The following is a 17,186-nucleotide window of genomic DNA, read 5'->3' on the forward strand; positions in this document are numbered from 1 at the left end:
AAAAAAGAAAACAAATGAATTGAAATATATAACAGAGAGAAGAAAAGAAGTGAAAAAACGTTGAAATATTGAACAGTGCAAACCACGAAAAGAAGAAGAAAAACGAAATAACAAAAACAGAAGAGGAAGAAGCGAAGAGGCGAAGAAGAAGAAATATTGAACAGTGCAAACCAGAAGAAGAAAAACAAAATAACAGAAAAAGAAGAGGAAGAAGCAAAGAAGTGAAGAAGAAGAAGAGAAGCAGAGAAGCAGCAAATGAAGTGAAGAATAGAAAAACAAAAAAAAAAGATGGAAACAACACATACCTGGGCAACGACGGACACAACTCGGCAGCGGCGGCGGCGGCGGAGGAATAGCGATGGCGCGACGCTTCTTCAAAGTCAGGTTTCTTCTTCTCCTTCTGTTCTTTTCTTCTTCCCTTCTCTTCTCCGTGCCCTAAATCCAAGCCAAATTAGGTTTGAAATGTTTATTTGGTTAGAAATCGTGAACCTGGACGATCGCGCGATGCGCTTCGATCGCACGATTCGATCGCACGATGCGCTTCGATCGCGCGATGAGCTTTGATCGCGCCTTCGCTGAGGCGCGAAGGCTCCCTAGGCGCGCCCAGGCGCGCCTAGGCGCGCGCCTGACGAACATCGCCTGCCTCGTGCGGGAGAAGGCGTTTTCCTCAGCGCCTTGTGCGCCTGACGCCTCAGGCGCGCCTCAGGCGCGCCTTTAACAACCCAGGTTAGTAACATGAAATTAATACTTACTTTAATTAAAGACTTAAAGCTTACTCCTTCGAATGCATTCCAATTTCTTCCAAACCTAGATGAACTTGTAGTCAATGAAAGCATCCTCAATGTCACTCAAGTTGAGTATGTGAGCACCGTATATACTCCACCATACACATGGATTAAATGTATCATCATTTTTTTCACATGCCTTTGCTGCCAATGTTTTTCTAAATAACCTAGTCTTGTTTCTGTATTTTACAAATTACTTGTTAATAATTATATCTTGTAGATCTAACTCATTGGCATGCAAAATTTCCATGCATTCAAAAATCTCTGTCGTGACCTCCTCATAAAGTGCAATAGTAAAAATAGAGATTCAACAAAATGTAGTGGTATGTAATGATGTATCAAGTCTATCCTTCATTTTTGACTCAATAATCATTATGATAGGCTGATAATTTGATTCCACGTTGTTCAGGGTCATCTTGATATCTTTAGATTGAAGAAGCTCCCCATATAGAAACCCCATGGATAGTTTTCTATCTCCATCTACCAATTAAAGAACTCTTACCAAAGTAGCAAATATTTTCAAAAAAAAATATCACACCATTCCAAAAACTCATGCTCATCACATTAGAGTAAGTCAATTTCCCTTTGTTTTTGACCATTTACATTTCTCCCACGTATCACTTGTAAACATGACCCTTAAACTATATATTTTTTTTCAATCAAACTCTATAATGTGAGGAAATTTGATGCAAACCTGGTAACTCCTGGCCGGACTACGTCTCTCTTCTTCGTGAAACTTCTCATCAATGATAGTCTTATGGTGAGCATAAATGAAATGGTAAAAGACTTAGCTTTCTCAATAACCTTTTTATATCGTGGAAGCTTGTCAATACTTTCAAGCATGAGAATAACAGTGTGAGTTGCATATGAACTCCAAAAGATCCAGGTCACTTTTCTCTCATCAATTTAGCTGCAGGCATATTGTTGGTAGCATTGTCTATTACAATTTGAACTATATTCTAAGCTCCTACTTGTTCAACACACTTGTCAATATGCTCAAAAATAAGTTCAGCAGTATGTGCATCGTCTGAAGACTCCTTAGACTCTAAAAATGTAGTACCCTGCTTGCAATTAACACACAAATTTAAAATGTTTTTTTTTCTATCACTCCATGCATCTGTCATGATCGAGTATCCATTCTTTGCCCATTTTCTTCATGTTTGTTCGGCAGTTGCTTTGTTCTTTCAACTTCGATTTCAACAATAGCTCCCTAAATTGATATTGAGTTGGAGGCTTGAATCCTAGTCGAAATTGACCCACTACCTCCATTAGTTGCTTGAAGTTATTATCAATGACATTGAATGAGATTCCATTTTCATAAACTCATCTCCCAACATATTGTTGAACTTGTTGAGTTCTCTCTTTTGAAAAGAGCCTCATTTATATTTTTTTAAAGAAGCATTTTACTCCCACTGAAATCTACATTTTCTGGAGCAATTATTAATGCATATCTATCCATGAGGGAGGCCAAGTGAAATAGGTTTTTTAATTCTATCTATCCCTTCAATTTCCAGGACCTTCCTCGGCTCTACAACTTTGTTCTTTCATTATTTTGTTCTTTTTTCTATTCCTCCCTTCTAAAATAGTTTGTTTGCACTTATTTTTATCTTCTTGAGATGCTTTTCGACAACCAGTTATATTTCCATGTATATATCCTATGTGCTCCTTGATCCTATACACTCCCCCGACATCGTTTTTCACACAACTTGCATTTAATTTTGTCGAGATGCTTAGGATCAATTAGCATCTCATACTTACATCCAATGTCACTTAACTTTCTCCTAAGAATTCCGTATTCAAGTTGAGTGACGAATGTCATCGAAGATGGATTACTTGTCATTGTAATTGTGATAACCTGAAAAGTGATTTAAGAATAAATTTAGAATATAAATCGATAAAAAAAATATTATCATAATATAAATATGATTTATATAAATTAATAAAATTTATTAGATTTTTTAATTTTAAATATAAAATTTTGAATATAAATATGATTTATATGAATTAATAAGATTTATTAGAATTTTTTAATTTTAAATATAAAATATCATAATATAAATGTATTAATAATATTTATTAGAATTTTTTAATTTTAAATATAATATTATTAGAATATAAATAAATTAATAAAATTTCTAAAAATATTTTAATTTTAAATATATTTTTTATATAGTTTATTAGGATAATTTAATTAGGGTACATAAAAGTCTATTCAAATTACCCTATTTAAATGAGAAGTTGTTGAATTAAATAATTAATTAATTAATTAAAAAAGCATCGTGAGCGTGCCCACGGGACGCATCCGCTGGCAATAGACGTGTTCCCAGACGCATCCAAAGCCGAAAGACACGTCACCGAAGCTTCCAGTGGCACCAAACACTTCTCCTGAGGCTTCCAACGGTGCCAGAAGCGTCAAGAGCGCGTCCAGCACCAGCGTCGCGTGACTCCGGACGCACCCCGCGACGCTTCTAGCGCCACTGGAAGCCTCCGGTGCTGCAGGAAGCCTCCAACAAAGCATCTGATGCTTCCGGAAGCTTCCGGCGACGCTGCCGGCGGCACCGGACGCATCCCGCAACACCGAAAGAGTCATAAGAGGCAAAAAAAAAATTACATAAAATAAATTATTGAAAAACTTATCGATCGATTGTCGAGCCAACAGCGTGAGCAGATGAATCAGATGATTTAAGGTTTTAAATGAAAAAAAAATAAACCTAAATTTTCGCATTGCCTAGGGTCGCCCAGTCGACTAGCACTTTTCCGGTGCAGTTGTCGGCCGCCAAGCACCTAGGCGGCCTAGGGCGAGTTTTAGAACATTGAGTATAACACATGAAAAAAGAAAAGAACGAGAGCTGCTCTATATTTAGCTGCTACCTTGATAAATCATTGTACTTACATTGATGTCATATAACTAAAACTTGAGTAACCAAAACTTTCAGTTCATTCCTATTGAAAGAGAAAAAAGTGCAAAATTCCACTAGTTATATTTTCTTGCAGATCAAAGTAATGAGAAACAGCAGCCTTAGTGTTAATACCTATTCTGATCAATCATTTTCTGATGCTTTCAGGTAACAAAAATCCAAAGGAATTTATTACAGTAATACAATGATGAAGTTGTAAGTGACAATTACTACTCTACCAGAATACTTTGAAACTAAGTAAATGCTGTAATCGAATATCCAAAGAAAACTTATGCAGTAAACAAAAATTAGAGATTATTATCACAATAAAACAAGATTAATCAATGTGTCATAAAAGCAACACAAACTATAACAACTTGCCCAAGTGAGATAACTGACATGTTAACCTATTAGAGCATCCACATTGGTGTTAATATGTGGATGTTATAACGTCTAAATGGTGTTACATACCAATGTGGATTAGTGTTATAACACTCACACATTAATAGTGTTCAATTATTTGAACACGATTAATGAGTAGATTTTATATAAAAAATTTAAAAATTAAGAAAATAAATTTTGGATATAAAGAATAAAAATGAATAAATGGATAGTAGGACCCACAAATAATCAATGTTAATGTTAAAATGAATGTGTGTGTTAATAAAAGGGCGGTGTTAATATAATGGGTATGTGGCATGCTATTTGAAGAGATGACATATATTTACGTTCAAACCAATGCGGACACCCTTAGACATAACCATTGGCACAAGTTGCTTCAAATGAACATTAAATAGTCCGCTCATCTATGTTTATAAATTCCCTTTATTAACCGAGACTCTCCATGATTGACTAAATAAATGTCACAGTTAACACTTGAAAGCAAACATAAAGTACAACTACTTACCCAAATGAGATACCTAGCATGTTAATTCATTAGACCTAACTATTGGCTCAAAAGGCTTCAAGCAAATAATAAATGTTTTACTCATCTATACTTATAAATAGAATTTATAAGCCCAAGATTCTCCATGATTAACTAAATAAATGTGTCACAGTCAACACTTGATGTCCCTTTCAAGATCCAAGCTCCAATTCATAAATTAAAATCATCTTTATTCAGTGGCATGTGAGCCCAACGGTAATGTTATAATAAAACCACTCTTTTTGAAAACCAAATTATGCCAAGGAATTGGATCCACTCCGATATTATAGTGTCACAATTCATCCAATGAGAGAATTGACCCATAAAATTGTTAGGCCCCATCAATGCCCAAGTTAATAATAGTTCATTTATCTAAATCTATAAATCCCTTAATGAAGCTCACATCCATGTGCGAGTAAACTAGGATTTCACATTATGCTTCTTTTTACTAATAGCGTACTTCATGAAATTCAGTTTTTACCTTGGACATGTGAAGGAAGATTTTATGGTGTATAATCACACACTCTTAATAGAGAGAGGATACACATAAGCCTTTGAATTTGAGAACTCCAGTTGTCTTCAAAAGGACAGCTTTGTATGGAAAAACAATGTTCAGCTGGCGTTGGCATGCCTCCTATAGTAGCAAGAATGCTGAGAGGAAATAAAACAAAAAAAAAAAATGAGGTGGCATTCACAGTGAATGACAACAATTCACTTAAATGTAGCAGCTGTTAAATAAGGCATCCATACACAGATCATGAAAGAAACAATGAGGCAAGTCAAGGCACCATACTGGCTGCCAAAATTGACAAGTGGAATCTATCAATCTGCATCCTAGAGAAACGACACCAAAAAATAAAACATTAAAGTGATCTAGATTGATAGTAAAACTGGTATGGTTTCACCAAGTCAAGATGCATATATCATCTATCATGCTTAGTTTAATATGCATAAGATACATAAATGGTGAAGCTGAACATACCTTGGAGGTTCAAGAGTAAATCCATATTGGCAGGCGTGATCAGAATAAACAATTGAATGCTGGTCCATTCAAAAAATAAGCAAGTATGTGATCATACAGATTAGAAAAATAGCTGAAAGTACCATTATCATTCTATAGATGAACATTCTCTCACCACTCATCACTTAAATTTACTCCTTGCAATCAATACTAGGGATGATCTTTTGGAGTAGCCTGAATTTTCCAGTTGACTCTGAACAACCATTACCAGAAAAATATTGTAGCTCATTTTCCAGCAATGAATGTGCATCAGCAAAAGCCTGTCCATATCAGTGTCAATATAGCACTCAATCATTATGGTCCTATAAAAATTAAATTTGATTTGTTTTGTGTCTGATCCCAGTTAACCAAAACCCAAATTAACCCAAACATTCAATTCCATGCATCTTAATAATTTACTTGATTAAATTGCACTAAATCACATATATCTTCTGTAGATAACACGCATCTTGAAAACGCAGTAGCATCATCTATTTCTGAAAATCTTTTTTTTTTTGCATGAAATAAATTTATTTAATTTTTCTCCTATGAATATTTTCTAGCGACTCCAATCTCATTGATTTTATTGGTGAGATAAACAGATACTTAGATTTTTCTTTTTTTTTGGAATGTCTGATCCAGATAACCTGATCTGAACAACATGATAAACATAGTGAGCAGGTGTATTGTGTCACTAAGATTTAATTTGCTCACTTCTTTCGTTTGGCAATTCATTCATCTTTTGGCATGGTTTCATCAGTTATGAAGTTATGAACCACATGAGTTTGTGGATATTGCATAGATGAAGCTATGAACCACATGAGTTTGTGGATATTGCATGTGGTTTCATCAGAATCCACTGTACTATCTTGTGCTTGTAAGACTCGTGCAACAAATGGTAAAATTGTACTGACCTTAATACATTGATGTATTCGAAAGCAGTTTCTTCCCACATTATTAGTTGGGTAAAGAGGATCATCAATATGGAGTGGGTCTATGCTGCAAATTTGTTGAAAGATATGAAACTTGGTAAAAGCCGAATTCTGATGATAAGAACAAAATAAATCCTCTAACCTAAGTCCTCTTTCCCTGTTCAGATAAATTCCACTCCCTTGGATCAAAACTCTCATTTGACGAGGATCAAATATATATCTGCAATTGAAAAACCGCAAAAGAAAAGAAGAAATCTAGTCAGTTACCCAATCAACAAAACCAGATATTCGCTGAAATCATACAGTAGAATGGCCATGTATAATGAATTTCTGATAAATATTTAACTATAGTAAACATGAAGTAACATTTACTTACCCAAAAAAGTAAAGAAAGTCCATCAAAAGGCCACCAAGATTCTGCAAAAACCACCAATGACAAAGTGATATCTGAAATCTTTTGATATAGCAAATCTTTACCATGGTTAAAAAGGGTACTATATCAAAGCAAAAATGATAGAATCATTTAACATATAGGACTAACCACCTAAAATCGAACAGGTCTCCAACTAAGGAATATCAATTGGAACCTTAAAACAGAGAAATTATAATGTTTTGCTAGTCAGGCTCCAATGAGGTGTGACATGATTTTTAAGTGACAGAAGTTTAAAAAAAAAGAAAGGTTAGCAAAGGATAATAAAGGATTCAAGCAATGATTAAAATACTGTTCTTTGCCACACGGACGTATTTTACCGTTCCGTCTCCTAAGCGAAACCGGCACAGGAGACGGGGTAATTTTGTGCGTCGCAGAAAAATCACAAAACTCAGAAGACAGAATCGTGTCGCGTTGCGGGATAGAAGGATCGCGCGTCGCGAACAGAAGGAATCGCGACAAAAGGGGAGGGTGAGGCGAGGCGGGCAGGTACAATTTCAATTTGACATAAACGAGCAGGCGGCTTATCAGAGGCGATGGAGGCGTACTGGAGGCTTCGGAGATGTCGCGGGACTCCGGAGTAGCTGGAAGCAGTCCTAGAGGCGCTTCCAATCTCGAAAGCCACGGAGTCATGGCATCGCAGGCGCCACCGGAGGTGTCGCAGGACACCTCCGACGTCACCGAAAGAGTCACGGGACGCCTCCAGCGCCACCGAAAGCGTCACCAGACGCCTCCAGCTCCGTCGGACCCCTTCGGCACTACAGGACGCGGCGTGGGACGCCTCCCATGCCGCGCGTCCGTGTTTCTGTTCGACGAAAAAAACACAAAAGATTTAAATAATTCAAACATTTCCCAACTAGGTGTGATATTTCGAAAAGGCTTTTTATAAACCCTAATTAAATTATCCCAATAAAATATAAAAAATATATTTAAAATTTTAAAAATTAAATAAATTTTATTAATTAATATTCTGAAAATTATTTTTACTATTTTTCATTTTATTTAAAAATTCTATTTTTAAAAAAAATCACATTTATATTCTAATAATTTATTATTATTATTTTTTAAATTAAAAATTTATAAATACATTAAAAAATAATTTCAAATTTTCAAATTATTTTATAATTTTAAATTCAGTTTTGAATTTTAAGAATTACTATTTTTTAAAAATATTTTTTATAAAATTTTAATAGGCATTATCTTATAGAAAATATTAAAATATACATCTCAATTGAGTTCTAGATACATGTTCGAATATCAAAGTCTCAATATACAAAAAGAATTTCAGAAAGTTACATAAACAGAAATTCTGCCAATGTTGTTCCCACTCCCATAAAAAAAAGGTGGAGTTATGTTAATCTCTAGAAACCAGTATAAAACAATGTCCAAATTGCTCTACTTGTGAGGTTAGCTGTCACTAACTACCCATATAACTTTGATATAGTTTGGAACTTGACCCAGATAATTAGGACATAGCTTCTTGTTGTTACTGTTGTTGTGAACCTAGGATGAATAGATTTTAACTAATCTCACTCATGTAGAAAAAAGGTACCAATGGTGGCAAAAGGCAACTACGCTCGCCCCCAGCGCCCCCGCCAACCAGTCTAGGGCCAACACAAAGGAGATAAATCACGGATGGCTACTTAAGAAAAATTGTACTAGAAATATTCAGTAATAGAATTGAAAAGAGAGAAATTCAGATACATGTACAGCAATAACAAATACTAATATTGAGGAAAATGCCTAATAAAAGTTTAAATAAAGACAAGATACGCATATCGTGTATATCATATTTTAACCAACAACAACAACAACAACAACCAAGCTTTTTCCCACTAGGTGGGGTCGGCTGTATGAATCCTTTTACGCCATTGAGCTCTATCTCCTATTATATCATCATCTATATTTAAATAAATTTTATCTTGTTTCATTGTTGCTAACCAAGTCTTTTTTGGTCTTCCTCTTTCTCGTTTGATATGCATGTTTATCATAGTTTCACATCGCCTAACTAGAACATTTATTGGTGTCTAAGTACATATCTGTATCATCTTAAACGTGTCTCTCAGAGTTTTTCCTCAATAGAGGCAACTCCGACTTTCTCTCTAATACTCTCATTTCTTATTTTGTCCATCCTCGTATGCTCACACATCCACCTTAACATCCTCATCTCTGCAACTCTCATCTTCTGCTCATGTGCTCGAGTCATAGCCCAACATTCAGCTCCATATAACATAGCAAGTCTAACTGCGGTTTTATAGAACTTACCTTTAAGTTTAAGAGGTACTTTACGGTCACATAAAACACTCGACGCTCCCCTCCATTTCACCCATCCTGCTTGTATTCTATGTAAGGCATCTCTCTCAATCTCTCCATCGTTTTGCAAAAATGATCCTAAATATTTAAATCTCTCGGTTCCGGACAACTCGTCCTCTCCTATCTTAACAATTGTTTCATTACTTCTAATATTGCTAAACTTAAATTCCATATATTTTGTCTTTAATCTACTAAGCTTAAAATATTTCCCTTCTAGTGTTCCCTCTAAGATTCTAGTTTAGCATTTACTCCTTCACGTGTTTCATCTACCAAAATAATATCATCTGCAAACAACATACACCACGGTATTGTGTCTTGAATATGTGCAGTGAGTTCGTTCATAATTAGTGTAAAAAGATAGGGACTTAGAGTTGATCCTTGATATAACTCTATCTTTATTGGAAATGCTTCAATTACTCCGCCTGAAGTCTTTACTCTAGTTGTTACATCCTCATACATATCCTTAATTAGTTCAATATATGTTACGCTAACACCTCTCTTTTCTAAAATTCTCCATATAATTTCTCTTGGAACTCTATCATAAGCTTTTTCTAAATCAATAAATACCATATGTAGATCTTGTTTTTGCTCCCGATATTTTTCAATTAATTATCTAAGAAGATGTATAGGTTCTATTGTCGACCTTCCAGGCAAGAACCCAAATTGATTTTCTGTCACTGTGGTCTCCTTCCTTAATCTTTTTTCTATTACTTTTTCCCAAAGTTTCATACTATGATTCATTAGTTTAATACCCCTATAGTTTGCACAATTTTGTACGTCTCCCTTGTTCTTATATAAGGGAACTAGAGTACTTATCCTTCATTGATCAGGCATTTTTTTCGTTTTCAATATCATATTAAATAATTTTGTAAGTCATTCAATACCTTGTTTCCCTAAGCACTTCCATACCTCTATCGGAATATCGTCTGGTCCAACGGCTTTTCCATTGTGCATCTCATTCAAAGTTTGTTTTACTTCTGAAGTTTGAATTCTACGATAAAAATTAAACCTACCTAAATTACCTAAGTTAAATTGGTCACCTAAACCTTCATTAAAAAATTAATGAAAATATCTCTTCCACCGCTCTTTTATTTCTCCATCGTCTATTAATACCCTATTACATTCATCTTTAATACATTTTATTTGGTTAAGATCTCTTGTTTTCCTTTCTCTCACTTTAATTATTCTATAAATATCTCTTTCCCCTTCTTTTGTATCCAATTTTTGATATAATCGTTCAAAAATTTTATTTTTTGCTTCACTCACTACTTTCTTAGTTTCTTTCTTGGCTATTGTATATTTTTTTAAGTTTTCTTCGTTCTTATAAATATATAATTCCTTATAAGCTATTCGTTTTTCCTTCAATTTCTCTTGTACTTTCTCATCCATCACCAAGATTCTTTACTTAGTGATGTATGTCCCTTTGACTCACCGAGTACACTCTTAACTACTATTTTCAACTTTGATATCATCTTATCCCATGTTGTATTAGAGTCATCGTATATTTCAACTAATGCTTGTACTTCCACCTTCTCCTTAAATATATTTTGTTTCCCATCCTTTAACTTCCACCACTTAATTCTAGGAATTGTATATATTTTCTTTCTATTGATACTATGTTTGAGGCGTATATCCAACACTACTACCCTACGTTGGGTAGTTAAGGTTTCTCCAGGGATGACTTTGCAATCTTTACAAATCTTTCTATCCTTCTTCCTAATCATAAAAAAGTCAATTTGTGATTTATTATTCCCACTTTTGAATGTGACTAAATATTCTTCTCTTTTCTTAAAAAATGTATTAGCTAATATAAGGTCATATGCTATCGCAAAATCTAATATAGTTTTCCCTTCCTCATTCCTCGTTCCAAACCCATAACTCCATGTACTCTCTCATATTCCTCATTTTTCACTCCGACATGTCCATTTAGATCACCTCCTATTAAAATCATTTTATTTGGTGGAATATTTTGTAATATTTCATCTAAGTCCTCCCAAAACTTTGATTTGGTAACTTCATCTAATCCTACCTGTGGTGCATATACGCTAATTATGTTCATAGTTTCTTTCGCCACTATTATCTTAAGGGTTATAATTCTATCCCCTTTTCTAACTACTCCTACAACTCCATCATTTAACAAACTATCAAACCATCTACAATAATACCCACTCCATTTCTTGCTTTATTCTTTTCAATGTACCATAACTTAAAACTCGAGTTCTCTATCATCTTTGTCTTCTCGCCTGTCCATTTTGTCTCTTGTACACATAAAATATTAATTCTTCTCCTAATCATCATATCTACTACCTCCATTGATTTACCAGTGAGAGTTCTCATGTTCCATGTTCCAAATCTTAGATTATTAGTTTTCCTATCATATTTATTCTTATCCAACCTATGGTATGAGAACTGACATATTTAACACTACACCCAAATTCTCATAAAAATGTAGCGGTCCTTGCTGAGACGTTACAGTCGGACCCTGTAACGCGAACTCTTGCATATTTAGCACTACACCCGAGTTCTGGAGATGTAGCGGTCCTTGCCGAAACGTTGCAATCGACCTTGCAACGTGTTCCTTCCGGGGAACAACCTAGCATTAGCACAATAATTTAATGGATCCATTCATTGAATATTGTCATATTTGCCATATTTTTATCATATTTTAACCAAATAAGAAATATTAAGCATATCATAGTTATACACATAGATTGACTAATAGAGAAACAATCAATCAAAACTTTCTTTTAACAAAACTGAGTGCTTACTTGGTTATTGGGACGTCCAGCATGGTGTTCATGCTGAAGAAAACGTATAAGAAGCAAGATCTGCACATAGCCAAACAGACATTTCAATAAATATAATCTTCTGGACAAACCAAATGTCCATAATATAAGATTATATATATTAGATCAGTAACAATTCCAGTCTAAATATGAAAAAAAGTTTTATCGACGACACAAGTTTCATGCCAACGTCAAACTATGACAGCTTTAGTTTAAAAAATACAAGAAAAAGAATACAGCAAGCATAGGAAAGATGAATATGCATTTTGATATCAGAGAAACAAAAGCATGGAAAATATGCCCACGTATCAAAGTTCCATCAATGTAGCCAAGATCAAGATTCTTCCAGAAGCTCATAGGAAATGTTGATTTAAGGCAAGCAGATGAGTCCAAAAAAGATGCATATCATTATCTATCTTGACAACATATGCATATTTTCAATCTTGATCAGATGTTCAACCCAACAACGATCCTTAATGTATCTGAGAATTATGTGACTTAAACCATTATAAAACTACTTGACTTCTTTAAGTTTCTCATTTTTCATGGGACTCTTCTCAACATCATATCAGAATCTCAAGTATATATTTGAGCTAAATTAAATTTATAGTGAATTTCTTAAAGAAAAAACTAGGAAATACAATTAATATTCCACATTAATTATTACAAAAGTATACTATTTAAATGCAACTAAGAGCCCTTCACCTCCTACGACATTCTTTTAGTTATTAGCTAAGACGATATTTAATCGGTGTCCATGACTCTAGTCTACTGGATTTATTCTAGATATGTCAAATTCTCAAGTTTATCAAGGAAGTGTTCTTGTTTATAAATCTCATTGGATTAAATTTAACATATCATTTAACTTCATAAAACATTCTTAATATATCATTAGCATTAGTCACTACAATAAACATAATTCCTTATGATTGTGTTGTAGCCTTCAAAAGCACAGCTATATTATTCACTTCAATAACTTCTCCTTTGAATGCAGCTATCACGCTAAAACAAATTTTGGCTCATTTTGTCACTAATACTAAACTCATAATAGAGAAAGGAATTTTATTGCCATTCCATCTGAATTCTGAGCTACTAGGATTCCAGTACGAAATTAGCTGTATGACAAGCCAAGCAAGAGTAGAATAGCCTACCAAACAGTATGAACTTAGACCACCAGAATATGAACGATCCAAACTCCTATCAGCCAAGAACTTCTTGAGTACTAGAGCCAGTGGTACAGCAGCAGGAAATTGTTGGGTGAGTTCTCTAACCTGCACATAACAATTTAACAAGTCAAAGTAAAGGATCCAATATAAATTTTGTATTAACTAAAAAGGAAAGCTGCAATGTCTCTTATCATCCATCATTTCAAAGTTTAACAACTAAGGGTCTGGCATAAAACTACAGGAGAATTCTGTCTGCGAGGTGAAAGGTTGTGTGATAAATAACGCTTCATGAACATAAAAAAGCATGATTGGCATATGACTGGTATTGTGGGTTTAAGACTTCATTGATGGATAATGTTTGATGACTAATTGTAGATGGGGATTTATAATGTTTAGCAATATGGTTTATAACTTGGTAGCATAGTTCACAAAATCAATATTTATATAAAAGTAGCAAGGTCAAAAACCTCATATGATCAGTAGGATTTGTGAATCAATATCAGGATAAAATTTATTACTCAAACTGCATTTAAGATGTTATTAAAAATCTTAAAACGTATATAAATCAAGCTTGATTGTCAACATATTTAAAATATCTTCCAGTAAAGATAATTAAATGAATTTACAATAACCACAATTCAAGCTTGCAAACTTTATTCATAAGAGTCAATTTCCAACATACTTTCAAAAACGTATGTAGGTGGTATGCGCAGGACTCACTGCATAGCAAATATGCAATATAGGAACGTATAGATAAAAGCATATGTAGTCAGTGTATCTAAAATAATCGTCACTTGTAAAACAAGTGTTTAAATTAACACTTACAAATTATAAACTATTAAATGTAGAATGGGAGTTTTAAGTAAATTTGGTTGAAATTAAGCTTCTTAGAACGAACCATGGTTTGAAATCTCATACCGGCTAGGCGGATCAGTCAAAATATATAGTTCCAATAAATTACCAAAATTCGATATCACTCGGCACCAAGGTTCCAAATCTCAAACCATGTCATAGTTTCAATCTTTTAAAAAAAAAAGACAGCTTGGTACACGAAACTCCCACCATGAAAGGTCCCGAGAAAGGATCCATTGTGCGCAGTCTTACCTTGCTTTTTACAAAAGACTATTTCTAGGATTCAAACTCGTAACCTTTGGTCACAAAGCAACAACTTTACCGTTGCGTCAAGGCTCCCCTTCAGACTTAACTAAAAATAGCAACCCGGTACACGAAGCTCCCGTCATGCGGGGGGTCCCGGGGAAGGATCCATTGTACGCATCTTTACCCTACTTTTTGCAAGAGGTTGTTTCTAGGATTCGAACCCGTAACCTTTTGGTCACAAAGCAACAACTTTAACATTGTGTTAAGGCTCCCCTTCCGTAAAAGGCAGCCCGGTGCACGAAACTCCCTCTATACAGGTCCCGGGAAAGGATCCATTGTATGTAGCCTTACCCTGCTTTTTACAAGAGGTTGTTTCAAGAAGATTGATTGAAAAAATATTTTAGTATCACATTGAAGCTCCAATGCATGGTGTCGGTGACAGATTGGAGGTTGGAGGAAAAAGATTGAGCAAAGTAAGAAGACATTGAGTGGTATCAAGTTTTAATAATTTACCGGAATTATATATTTTAACCATTTTACCCCATATGATACAAGGTTTAAAATCATGTTTGGGACAATGTCTCCTTCCTATGCTTCATTTCCTTCTTACTCAACTCCAATCCATTACTAGCACTATGCATCAAAACATCGGCACCACACCGAAATAGTATCATTCCCGTCAAAGAGCAAAACTTCGGCACTCGAAATTTTAAACCTTGGAACAAACCAAATAAGATTTTTTTTAATTACACATGCAAACCATATTTGCCATATGCATTCGCCTTCAAAATCTGCCTACACATTGCATATGCGACCAAACCAAAGGCATTTTAGATCTATGATTTCTCTACTCACATAAGAGGGAATCTATGTACTAATTGTACTCACTCAATGCATTTACCACTTGATTCTATCGCCACAAGACCAAATGTATATTGCACAAATTTTAGGACATCATGGTTTAAATCTATATATTCCATGCAAAGAAAAGGATTCTACCTTGATTGAACTACTTACAACGCAACACCTGTTGTCCCATCAATGATCATGCAACCACTCCAAGATCCATCAACGTAAATAACACCTAATCATCAAAAACCATGAATTAATCAACACAATTACTAAACCTACATTAGCAAGAAGCACATTAACACTATTATCAATGTGCCTCACACAAACCACATTGGATTGTTTTCTCCACAGGTGCAATTACTTTAACAAAATTGTTGCATTGGGGTTAAGGAGGTTGCTAGTGTCCAATGTGTTGAACCCCGTGGTTGTTTTGGTGTGATCAACTAAGTTAAGTTAGGTCCTTTTTTGATTTGATCCTTGTGTCTAAGTGTGCAGGAGTTTAGGAGCACAGGAAGTCGAGCGGAAGACGCAGCTAGCGAAAAAGATAGCACGAGAAGGGAGCCGACGGGCTCGGCGCATCCGAGGGATGAGGTGTTGGGGAAGAGTACACTAGTGGACGAGAAGAACGTACGCGACGTTCGAGAGACGAGAAGCCGGAGCGGAAGCCTGCTCAAGGAGAAGGCCGGAAATTTGGTTCAGGTGAGCCCTATTTTGGTTGGCCGCAATCACCCAGGCGATCGAAGGCAGAAGAGCGAAAGAAGCTTATGAAGACCGCTGGAGGTGCCCTCAACAGGAGTTGAAGGCGCCTCCAAGGCGCCCGCGCGCCTTTGCCACCTTCAGGCGGAAGGCGCCTCCCATAGGCATGGAAGGCGCCCTCCGTAAGCATGGAAGGCGCCCTCCGTGAGCATGGAAGGCGCCCTCCGTGAGCATGGAAGGCGCCCTCCGTGAGCATAGAAGGCGCATTCGACCAGGAAAACTGACCGTTGCCAAGGGATAAAACTCTATCCCATGGCGCCTCGCTGGAGGCGCCCTCCAAGCCCTTTGGAGGCCCCCTCAAGCTACGGATAGGATTTCCAAGAGCTATAAAAAAGCCCCTGGAGTTAGGAAATAGTATAACAACTTCTATAATCACTTTCCTAGTTATTTCTGAGCTTTCAGTGTGTGTAAAAGGCTTCTCCGCCTTCAGAGAAGGAGATTCTTAGTGAGCTTTACAGCCGCCTTGGATTAACAACCAACTAGGTTGTAACCAAGTAAATAGTGACCTTTTACTTATTTCTTTAAGTTATTAATTCTGTTTTTAATTGCGTTTCTAGTCTAAGTCCAACGATCGGGAAGGGGTTTTATTTTTCTATTTCAGGCAATTCACCCCCCTCCTGTCGGCCCCGTTGCGCCAACACGATGAATGGAAATGGAGGGAAGGGGTGGACATGATTTGCGTTGAATAGTTTAGTGAGACCATTGATGATGGGGAAAAAGTAAAGATTGGAGATGGAGATTGTCCTGTAAAAGTGGTGCAAAAGTGAGGATTGCTAGTGACCTGAGTCAAAATAGTGACAGATTGGTTATCAACTTGTGGAGAAGGGAGGGCTATAGTAGATGGACAACTAGTGCCAATGAAGGGAAAGGGTTCACAAAGACAATAGGCGGTTGCGGTGAATGGAGAAGTGACAGACCAAGATGATGGAGGGAGAGTGAAGATTAAGGATAGAAATTGTCGAACAAAAATGGCATAAAAGGGAGGATTGCTAGAGAGAGGAAGAGGTGTGTGTAGACCGCACCTAGGTATTAATAACAAAGACAATGTGTATGGGTGTGTGGGTATGTGACTGCACCTAGGTATTAATAACTCTAAATTAAGACATTAAAACCAAAACCGCAAAAGTTAACCTCATTTAATCCAAGGTTCAAAATCTCGAGTCATGTTAGAGTTTCGGACTTTAACTAGAACAATATCATTTCGGTACTGTGTTGGTATTTGGATGTATAGTGTTGATGGAGAATC

The 17,186-nt window shown here is 35.7% G+C and overlaps 1 protein-coding gene across 9 annotated transcripts in view; it reads right to left on the bottom strand.

Moving 5' to 3' along the window:
- Positions 1 to 17,186, bottom strand: part of LOC122046730 — a 35,244-nt gene that overhangs the window by 6,888 nt on the left and 11,170 nt on the right. For 6 of the 9 annotated variants that reach the window (XM_042607564.1, XM_042607559.1, XM_042607566.1 and 3 more), the window contains exons 10-18: positions 13,220 to 13,339; positions 12,051 to 12,110; positions 6,916 to 6,956; positions 6,682 to 6,759; positions 6,522 to 6,606; positions 5,744 to 5,888; positions 5,590 to 5,648; positions 5,358 to 5,441; positions 5,089 to 5,258 (exon numbers count right to left, since the gene is read on the bottom strand). In XM_042607564.1, the coding sequence (XP_042463498.1) occupies positions 5,760 to 5,888; positions 6,522 to 6,606; positions 6,682 to 6,759; positions 6,916 to 6,956; positions 12,051 to 12,110; positions 13,220 to 13,339 (513 nt within the window). In that variant the 3' untranslated portion in view covers positions 5,089 to 5,258; positions 5,358 to 5,441; positions 5,590 to 5,648; positions 5,744 to 5,759. Of the gene's footprint in view, positions 1 to 5,088; positions 5,259 to 5,357; positions 5,442 to 5,589; positions 5,649 to 5,743; positions 5,889 to 6,521; positions 6,607 to 6,681; positions 6,760 to 6,915; positions 6,957 to 12,050; positions 12,111 to 13,219; positions 13,340 to 15,331; positions 15,417 to 17,186 lie in introns of those variants that run through there. The other 3 variants (XM_042607565.1, XM_042607567.1, XM_042607568.1) reach the window with 3 other exon arrangements.

Source organism: Zingiber officinale, chromosome 2B (assembly GCF_018446385.1).
Source record: "Zingiber officinale cultivar Zhangliang chromosome 2B, Zo_v1.1, whole genome shotgun sequence".
NCBI lineage: Eukaryota > Viridiplantae > Streptophyta > Magnoliopsida > Zingiberales > Zingiberaceae > Zingiber > Zingiber officinale.